This window comes from Ctenopharyngodon idella, chromosome 10 (genome assembly GCF_019924925.1).
Source record: "Ctenopharyngodon idella isolate HZGC_01 chromosome 10, HZGC01, whole genome shotgun sequence".
Taxonomy (NCBI): Eukaryota; Metazoa; Chordata; class Actinopteri; order Cypriniformes; family Xenocyprididae; genus Ctenopharyngodon; species Ctenopharyngodon idella.
In genome coordinates, this window is record NC_067229.1 from 12,421,878 (window position 1) to 12,432,569 (window position 10,692).

At 38.4% G+C, this 10,692-nt stretch overlaps 1 protein-coding gene and 1 non-coding gene across 2 annotated transcripts; one reads left to right on the top strand and one right to left on the bottom strand.

The window, feature by feature from the left end:
• Positions 1-730: 730 nt before the first annotated feature.
• On the bottom strand, positions 731-8,958 carry hapln4 (hyaluronan and proteoglycan link protein 4). Its single transcript, XM_051910977.1, has 5 exons — positions 8,029-8,958; positions 7,367-7,475; positions 3,597-3,959; positions 3,197-3,499; positions 731-2,252 (listed from the first exon to the last, which is right to left on the bottom strand). Exons 1-5 carry the CDS (start codon positions 8,032-8,034, stop codon positions 1,897-1,899), a joined length of 1,137 nt encoding a protein of 378 aa, XP_051766937.1. The 5' UTR covers positions 8,035-8,958; the 3' UTR covers positions 731-1,896.
• On the top strand, positions 8,700-8,772 carry trnaa-agc (transfer RNA alanine (anticodon AGC)). The gene has a single exon. It is a non-coding gene; the product is annotated as a tRNA-Ala (tRNA).
• Positions 8,959-10,692: the final 1,734 nt, after the last annotated feature.

Here is a 10,692-nt window from a genome sequence, read left to right on the forward strand (position 1 = left end):
GTTGCACATTTTCAGTTCTGATTCAGTTCTGTTTGGCCAAGAGGACATGCTCAGTTGTTAAGTGCCCATTAATTTGGACATGTTCATGTTGAGGGAAGATCAGGGATTCAGTAAAAGCTAATGCAACCATTTGAATATAAATACTTTAAATTGTCTTTTTATACATGTTCCTCTTAGAGTAGCACAACATATGAGCTAATATTGTCAACTGTCCAATAAATTTTACTGTTTGTAAAGGTTTTGTGCATTTTTTGTGTTTCTAAGAAATAGTCCTGCTCCTTATATATTGAGAGAATTAAGTGTTTCTGGATTGTTTAAAATGCATTCAAACATGCTACAGGATGCCAAATGCAACCAGAAATGCTAAGCATATAATGAAAGCTATCAGAGTAAACACAGCCTAATTTCAGCAGTTTAACATGACTGTTGCTTCATTATAGCTGTTACTATGGAAATGTAAGGTTCACTTATGTTATTTTGGCAAAGCAACCAACATTTTCTCAAGTGTTTTTGCAGGCTGTAGACACAAAGCGCAGCATCACCGGGTGCTTGTGCCCAAGACAAACCAAAATAGCAATCTGCAATTTCCTAGAGCCATATTCAGCCATCGTCATGGTTACAAGCGACATCATGTTTTTCTTCCCTTTTTGTGTCAGAGGTCAAGCTTTTGTGTTCACAAGCAATTCTGTGCCCAGTATCCACAGTATTTAGAGCACTGAGAGGCAACGCAAACAGGTAAATAACTTTATTCTAAAATGCATCATCATTAACAATACTGTGCAATACTGAACGAACAGTGCAATTGTCAACCACTAAGAGGTAGTAAAGCAGCTTATATGTAAGTCTGTCATTCACAATATTTTAGCTTTATCAGTGTAATAAACATCTAAAAATATCATGCTTAATTCTATTATTGCTTGCAAGGTCATTCAAAAATTATCAAAAATGAGTGTTATGTGCATAGTAATTGGCAAAGCTAATCAGTTTTGCTACTTGCTTAGGTGGCAACAACTGTGAAAGTTCATTTTAATAAGCAAGCTAAGCCCAGCCAAGCTAGCCAGTTCATGCTAGCATCTGATGCGAGTTTTGTCCTTTATCGCTTTCTCATCATCAGGTCAGTGAGGGCTATTGTATAAAAGCTTGTTTTCACCATGGAATAAAAAAAAATTAAAAGATGATCACGACTTTTCATCTCACAATTCTGACGTTATAACTTGCAATTACGACTTTATATCATGCCATTCTGACTTTATGACTCGCAATCGTGACTTTGTATTTCAGAATTGCGACTTTTTCTCTCAAAATTCTTATTTTTTCTCGCAATTGCAACTTTATATCACACAATTCTGACTTTATAATACGCAATTGTTACTTTATATCTCGCAATTTTACTCAGAATTGCAAGACTTAAACTCGCAATTGCAAGAAAAAAAGTCAGAATTGTGAGATAAAAGGTCTCAATTACCTTTTTTATTTTTTATTCTGTGGTGGAAACAAGCTTCCATATTATTGCTAATTTGCTACACTTACTATAAGGCTAAATTAGCTCTCCTATTTTCTTAGCATTAATAAACGTTGCTTTTGTTTTCCTTGGGAAACAGCAAAAACAAAACAAATTGAAAACCTCAAGGCTAAGTTCTGCTTTCTCTGCATGCAGGGTATACTGTGAAACATTTAAGCTTATACATTGTGCCATAGTGATGTCTCTGAGGAAAAAAGTTGCTAAATTTCACAATGTAGAGATGATTGACACCTCATTACAATTGAATGAAAATATACAAGCTCAATTATGCCCCGAGTTCAGCGCTAGCCTAGCTGCCTAGTAGCCTAGCAAGTGTGCAAAAAAGCCTTTTCTGTCAAACATGAAAGCCAGGATGTAATTATTATTTTGCGCTTTCAGATACTTCTGGTGCTGTTGGCTGGTTTGGATGTGGTTTCTTTCGGAGCCTGTGTTGACTGGACATCAGTGTTTCTGCGGAAGCAGTAGACTCCATAGAGGCGGAACTTCTTATCAGGGAAACCTAGGTTTCGGACACCGGGTTCTAGGCCCCCACAGCGGGTTCGAGGATTGACAATGGGGTAACGAATGCTGCCATCTTCCACCCATCCTGCCTCACAACGGTCCAAGAGCTGGATTTTCCAAGCGGCATACAGTTGTCCGACTTTGGCTATCACTGCATCATCACGTTGACATGCCTTTACTGCCTCAAGGTAGTTTACCTTCTTAAAACGTTTGAGAAAGTAAACATGTCCTGCAACAGAAAACACAATTTTATGAAAGAAGCTATGAGAAATTATTGAATAGCTCACCATAAATGACTGAAATGCTGCAGTAGTGAAGAAACATGTTCTGGTTAAATGCCGCAAAAGTTCTGACAAAAATGCTCATGAAATCCTTACTAAAAGAAGACAATTTACTGTATCAAATCTCAAAATTTGCATCATGATTTCAGAAGCTAACGTTATCATGTTATCAAAAAACAAGAAAAGGAGGAAAGGACAAAGAAAGAACGAAACATTTCAGACTGCCACCTGTTTTTCAGGAGTCGTGTATTGATTTTCTGTTTGTTTATGTGACTGCTGACTGTTAGGACAGCACATCGTCTCATATTTCCCACTGGGCCATTCTGTAAATTTCCAGCAGCTGGTCAGTGTAGGGGTATTATTGAAAATTGCCCTAGCTATAAAGATTTCAGGACAAACTGTCCTCTCTAATAGCCCACTTGGGGATGAAAAGAAAAGCCTTTTGGCTCTCAATGACTCAACTGCAAGTGGGTTTGAAGATCCGGGCAAGTCTTGTGTACCCACTGGATCATGCAGCACTTAGTAACAAATGGCCTGAGCCTGGGCCAAAAATACAGTTTTCTTCCTGAAGAAAACTTTCAACTTTCAACTGCGCAAATGCCTATTATTCCCACAAGAATGGGACTCAAATGTCATAAAATGACTCTGCACCCCAGAAGCTGTATTAAATCATAGTTTCCCTGAAATTTGATTTGATTTGGCCAATTTTCCAGGAACTGATGCATTGCTCAGTTAAGACTCCTTCATTTGTGGCACTGGCACCATTTGTTGGACATGTATTAAATGGAAGGCAGTGAAAGGAGAAGCAGGATGAACTTCTCAAAACCTGGTCCAACAGCCTTAGGCCAAAAGTGGTTACTGAGAAGCAATCCCTCCCTAGGCAAGAACTCACCGTTGAGGTTCGAGGTAAAGCAAAAAGCATCATAGCGTTCGTCATCTTTGTGCCTGTAGCCATAGTTGCGGACACCGGGAGGGCTGTCCTTACGGCCACATTGGTCTCGAGGATGGGAGATGGGGTACTGGACCGAGCCATCCTCTAACCAGCCGGCATTACACCAGTCCAAGCCCTCCAGCCAAGCCTTGTGTAGTTGTGCATGGGAGGCCAGAATTGCATCTTGCTGTCGGCACACATCCTCAGCCTGGTGGTAGTTTAGTTTGTAGCGTCCGGATGGAGGGTAGTATGGAAACACAACACCTTTGAAAAGAGGTTCAGAGAAATTGGTTCAGTAGAAATATGACTCTTTATTCAATCTTAGTCACTACAATCAAAACACCTAGCCAAACCCCCTGACCTTCAAGGTCTAGATTGACAAATCCTGTGTCGTCCTCCATGTCATTGGTGACCTCACACTCATAGCGGCCATAGTCTTGCAAGGTGATGTTGTGAATTATAACCGAAGCGTCTCCTGGCCCTGCCCTCTCCAGAGACACACGGCCACGGTAGGACCCAAATACCTTCTGTTTTCGCCCCAGTGCTACAAACACGTCTTCAAACTGGAAAGCGTCAGAAACTTTTGTCCATTTGATGCGAATGCGGTGAGGGTCGACGTTCTCTGGTTCATGGTGGTAACGGCAGGGAAGGGTGATTGTGCCACCACGATGGGTGACCACCTTACCTGGAGCAGTCTGGACTATCACTGCCCCAGTATCATCCTCTAGGGAAAAAGAGAGAGATGTAAAGTAATCACTACACACATTGCACTGCATGCATTCAAGGTATCTGTGTGTTTCTAGGAATCAAACCCATGACTTTTGAGTTCCTAGCAGCAACTTCAGAAACCAGGAGGGCCACGTTCAAACCAAACTAGATTCAAGGTTCTGCAATTATATTTCTGTCATGACAACTCTCGGAGTGTTTGCCATGGTAATGGGTATGACAATGTTGGTATGTTTGGTCTTGGCGGAATAGATCTGCTACGCTGCTGCTGCTTTTAATGTTGCTGCTGCTGTAGGTTATTGCTGCTGCTGCAGGGCAAGTACAGGATTTGCTACTGCCAATTCATACACAACACGCTGCTGTGAACAAGTAAGACATGCTGTTGTACAATATAGCATACATGAATTACCTGTAGCAGCTCTATACTGGTGGAGCTGGGGAAGGTAGAGAGTTTCTGAAAGTGCGCTGCACTGCTAAGGCAAATGCTTCCAAAGTATTTTGAAGGTTGAGCACACAAGCTCATTGGCTACTGATACAGCAGGAACCAATCAGCTGTGCCCTATAGATTACGATGTGATTACAACCAGGTTGAGTTAAAGGACCTATTAGCCTGTGCCATCTAGAGTTTCATGACAGAACTTTGTATATCAAGGCTCGACAATAAGGACTGCCCGATGGCCCGGGGTCAGTGAGAATGACGCTCGGGACAGTTGACAGAACTGTCACTTCCCCGATCGGGCCAGTGCTGTAGGGGTGTGCGTTATATATCGTCTGTGACATCGTAATTGTTGATTTAACAATATGACATAATTGAGGATGTCCCCCACTTTACAAAAACCAAACAATAACACACCCATTGAGTGCACGCATACACTACATGACGTGGTCTAGTAGGTTAGACTAGTGCGCATGCATATTTAGAGTGTACGCATTCACTGCGTGATTTAGTCTATTAAAATGCATTTAGAATGCCCCCAGAATTCAAGATAACTGGCAAAAATGCCTCTGTATGTCTTTTATATGTATATAATTTACTATAGTTAACCTATATTACACGAAGAGTGCCATTTTTCTCCAAATATCAGCATGATTACAAATGTGATATTGATTTTATACAACATACATACAGTTTAATAAACAAGCAATTTATATTAATTGACTTACATTTTAGACACCAAATCGCTTGTTTCGCTCTATTTCGCCAACGGTCCACAGCATTGTTTTGAGTCTCTGAGCAACACTTCCTGAATGAATCAGCCGTTGTAATGAATCGGTTGAATCTCAATGACTTGCTCATTAACAGTGATTCGCTGCCACCTACTGGCAGGTTTTCACATTTAAAGTATCTTTTCATTTTATAAATAATTTCAAATAACAGTATTTAATGTTTTATATTTTCAGCATTTCAAAAAATTATTTATGCATCTGTAACTGCTCTTGACTGATTAACTTCAATAAAGTTTAATCTATAGTTATACATTAGATTACAATTTCTGTACCTGAAAATTTCCTGTTTAAGCCTACATAAAAAACCTGAAAAGCACAGTTTATTTCATTTATGTTTATTCTGTTGTATTTATTTGTGCTATTACTTGTAATTTGATTATTTGTTCCTATTTTATTACTGTTCACTTGTCTAACAATATTTAAAACTTAAGTGAGTTAATCTAGTAGCTTTTGGTGTCATAACCTTATTTATTAAGGTTACATCTATCAAAAACAATAAACAATAACTAGGCTTATTTTATAGGCCCATTTTCTTTTCTTTTACTTTATTAATTTTTTTATTGTGGGGCCAGTGAAAATTTTGGCAGGGCAAGTAAAAATTTGAACCACTGGCTCAACCGGGCCAGCAGAAAAAATCCTTAGTGTTGGGCCCTGTATATGTATATAAATTACAGGTGAATTCAGGTAAATTGGACCACTTTTTCACAGTCATTCTCAATGTCAAATAATGGCCCAATTTAACTGAATTCATCTGAATTCACCCTATATTTAACCAAGAAACTTTTCTTAAAGGTTTCCAGACTTTGTCGAATACTAAGGTTTGGGTGAAAATGAACCTGATTGTGAAACTCGGGACTGTCAAAAAGTATGTAATTTTGTGGTTTTCTTTTTCATGCAATTCATGTGCAAATAAGTTCATTTCCATTTCAGATATATCCACATCTGTCATTAGTTTTGTGGTTTGTCCTTTTCGATTGAGAGAACTCAACTGCCGTGTCAAATCAGCTTAAAATCTCCATTGTGTGTTATTATCTTTTAAGAGTGCCAGTTGTAATGCAGATGCAGCCTACCTGCTGAGTACCTTGGCTCTGTTACCTGGTACCTGTTGAGCTACAGGAACATCTGACCCAACTAAGACATATGAATAACTATGGCATCGAAAACAACACTGAAAATGCTTAAATCCTTAGCCGTTTCTTTTATTTCCCACAGAATCCCTTGCTTTTGTCTGAAGGCTGTTCAAAGGCACTTGAAGCATAGCTGGAACTGAAAGTGACGAGTGCTCCTCCAAGCCACCAAGTCTTAAGGGTGTGAACCATAGCTATCAAACAACACCTTTTCTAATAGCTATCCAAGATCTTCCTGACAGACCTTAAGGGCCGTAATCAGCCTTGACATCTGCTCATTTAAACTGTCAGCTGGAAACCTGGCACTCTGAAAAGTTTGTTACCAAAACACCTTTTCATTTGAAAGCAGGGTTGCCAAACATGTACAATCATTAATTCAGCCAGAGACAGCTAAAGAACCAGTATTTCATCTGAAGAAAACGAGTCTAAACTGAAAGCAATGTCACTGTAACCACAGACTTTTTGAAAGTAATTTGCAGCTGCCAAGTAAATGTTGGGGCCATGCTGTGAGAGGACAGCTAGTGCAACAGCTATTGGCAATTAAAGGCCGTTTTTCCTTGCTTAAATAAAAATGAATACCAAATAAAGAAAGAGACCTAGTGGACCTGAAACTGATTATGCATTATGTTTACTTGCTTTAGTGGCATCATCCTATTATATAAATATGTAAAGAGTACCAGACATTGCATATTGCTTGTATTTATCAAAGCCTGGAGTAGCCACTACAACTGGGGTTTGTAAGAGATTTTCTTTTAAGACATCTGGTGGTCAGCTACTGAACTTGAGAAGTGAGATTATACATTAAATGATGACTCTTGTGGGTGGAGTGTCTCTAGGTCAAAATTTACATGAAGTGCTCTGCATAGCAATGCACTTACACAATAATGGTATTTATTTGTTGGTTGCATGTTTAACATGGTAGCAGCAGAATGCAAGTAGGCGGTTGTCAGTAGGTATCATGACCTTGTTCTGATTACACTGCATTCACAGATTTGCATTACTTACATTGTGATCTGGGACATCAGTGTGGCACAGAAGAAAAAGTTCTTACCCATTACATGAACCACTCTCCTCCGTCCTTTTTCCAAGTCGGCTGGGTAGGTGGTCACAAAGGGTGAAAGGAACAACAGTGTGCAGGTAATGGTTTCCAGGCCCAAGATCTTTTAATAATAATAATAAATCATAAATAAAAATAAATATATAAAACAAACACAGTGAGTGAAAGAGAGAGAGAACAACTAGGCTTTGTTCATTTTGTGCACAAATTAGTTTGGTTTTCAAATCTTTAAAATTGTTTTCACTGATATTTTTGCATGTGACGAAATACAATCTGCATGTTCAAACAGTGTAGTAAATATCTGAAACATATGGATGCAGTTTGGATCAGGTTTTTTTCATGCTACAAAAACTATTTTGTTATGTCAAAAACAATCAGATTTTTTATCTGATCTGAACAAAGCCAAGCAGTGTTCGTTTACAAATGTGGGCCTTTATTCCATCTTCATTTATGTAACATGATCCAAACCACACATACACAATACTACTACTACTACTGCAGCACTGACACCAGCCCAAACACATTATATACTACGACACAGCTGACCACCATCATCCTCAACTCCTTACAGCATCTTTGAGCATCCCCTACCGCAATGCACTGCGCATTATCAAGGTTACAGAAGTAAAACCCACACACATGCAATCTGAACTCACCATCATCACGAAAGGACGCGTTTTATGTTGAGATGAGATAAAGTTATTATTGCTCCAGTGGACGGACGCGTCTTCTAGTGCAGCTGTCCCGTTCCTGACTCGGTATCACTGCAGATGTCTGTCGCGTCTCATCACACTGCTGCTGACGGTATCAGCAGTGGAAGACTCTCTCATTTACGGCTGAAGAAAAGTCCTAGGCTGTTGTAGTGTGACTGTGATGATAAAGACAGTCGGCCGATACGGACGTCATTTTATCGTACGCTATACTGTAAAGTTGTATTTGTATAGCTTCCTTTGTTTTTGGCTGCGTACGTTGCAGACCTCGTGAATTTGTTAAACTCGGTGCTTGTACCTTTTCTCGATAAGTTTATCTGGTAAATTATTTCGTCGTAAATATTTAACCTCAAATCTAAGGAAAACTTATTTTTTTAACCTCGGAGCCATTTCCCATGCAATATGTTATCTCGCTTTGCAAGTATATTTTGAGTCTGGATATCTGGTAAATGGAGTATGTTGTATAGTAAAAAATGTGTTAATATAATGTCTTGGCTATAATGAAAGAATATATATGAACTAATTTTCGTTTTAGACGAGCGTGTAAGAGTCGCATACAGTACTTAGTATTTAGGGTAAATACTAAGTACTGACAGACATGACGTCTCAAACAGGAAGGGGAATTAGCTCAAATGGTAGAGCGCTCGCTTAGCATGCGAGAGGTAGCGGGATCGATGCCCGCATTCTCCAAAGTTTTTTTTTTTTTTGCTGTCCGAAAATGTACATTAGCAGAAATGGTATTAGCAGATATTATTATGGAATTGGTATTAGCAGATATTATTATTATACCTAGATGTTGCACACACAGAAGAGGCGGTGTTTTCTGGTGGCACATACAGTATTTTATTTCTGTCACACTCTGCAAAATCAACAAATTATAAGAAAAATAATCAAAAAACTATAAGAAATTCGTTTTTGTTTCAGTGTGTTGAAATGGCTGGCAGTGTGATTTCTTCATATCAAGGTGAAACTCTCGTTCAATAAACTCAAGTTACACACACCCCTGATATACACTATGTCACAGAAAATGAGAACAATGTATTCCACCAAATACTAACTTACTGACATTAGCATTAATGTCTAGCATTAATTAACTATTTAACACTGGATGTAAATTCTCTTCAACAGCATCGTAACAGTCACCAAACAATGACAGAATGTTATATAGGCCACAAACGCCTTTAATAAGCAAATGTTACTCGACTATCTTTACAAACAACAGCCTACAATCTCGGACGACATCATTCTGTCACGTCGCAATCCCTCGCGCAGCAGCAGCCGCGGGTGCGCCGATGAGGTTATTTTTTATCGATTTAAAAATACAAGTACATTGTAAGTACAAAACGTACAAGTGACATTGTACGTTTTGCATATGCCAAGTAACGTTACATAAATCTGCCCATCTCGCTCATTGACAGCAAACTGATTCTTCAATTCTTCTTACTTTCGCTGCTAATGCTACGACTCTTCTTGTTTTCAATGTGTTCCTTCATTGGTATGTTCCTCATTTCGTTTTTCTCCTCTAATAGCAAATTTGCCCATTTTAATCCCTAAGTTTACAAAAATGGCTACTATTGGAATTCTGCCAAAGCGCGCGCTTGCAAGTGTTCGTTAACTGAGTACTCAGTATATAGTAGGTCTGCGCATGTCTGAAAATAATAGGCCTAATGACACCAAAATCATTGTATATGACAAAAAACATTATAGTTCAAACTTATATTTAATTTGATCCATTTTAATTTAATTTAAAAACAAAAATAAATTGTAAAACTGGAATTTATTTTTTAAATGTGGTCGGCATATCGTGGGCCGCGTGACATTCGTGACGGGCCGTGGGTTGAGAACCACTGGTCTACAATGTCCATGTAGCAGAACTAATCGTAGCCTGTATTAGCCTACTTAGGAACTAATGCACTGTCTATTTAATGTTTTTGAGCAATTAATTACAGTATTATGTGTAACATTTTATTGATGCCATTCATAGCTCGACTTCTCCTTTATTAAAACAGTATTATTATGATTATATTTGAAGTAATGAGAATTTAGAAGAAAAAAAAGTGTTAGGGTGAGTTGTCACATGTTTTAGGAGTTTTATATTTATTAATAATATTTGTTGGCCAAATAATATTTGTTGGCAAAGTGTTTTACTGTGGAAGGTTCCAGTGTGACAATATGACCTGCTATTGTTGTATGTGTTAAATTTGTTTTTGTTTTTTTTTGTTTTTTTTTTTTTATAGCCAAGACTTGTATGTCTATACAGAAATTGATTTAAAAAAAAATAAACCAAACCTAAGAAATATTCACTGGAGAAAAAGGGCTAGTTAGCCCAGTCTGCCCTATATATGTGATATATAATACATTATGTCCTCCACTATGTCAACACTGAAATGATCGGCTAGGTTAGTCTTTTTTGTGTAGCTTGACAGACTTCTTTTCTAATTCCACTGGAACTGATTGGATCCTGCACACAGTGCTGTTTGTGTGTGCAAGCAGAAATTTTGTGCATTGCTCCTTATCAGCATGAAAAAGCTGCTGAGCAAGTGTTGCTTTTAAGGTTAGCAGTTGTAGAACTCAACCCTGCTGACCTAATCATGTATATACAACGTATCC

Excerpts from the sequence above, each read along its gene's own strand:
- hapln4 (XM_051910977.1), bottom strand. Across the intron at positions 3,960-7,366 it reads GAGAGTGGTTCATGTAATGG|AGGATGATACTGGGGCAGTG; the intron begins GTAAGAACTTTT and ends CTTTTTCCCTAG. Across the intron at positions 3,500-3,596 it reads TGTCAATCTAGACCTTGAAG|GTGTTGTGTTTCCATACTAC; the intron begins GTCAGGGGGTTT and ends CTCTTTTCAAAG.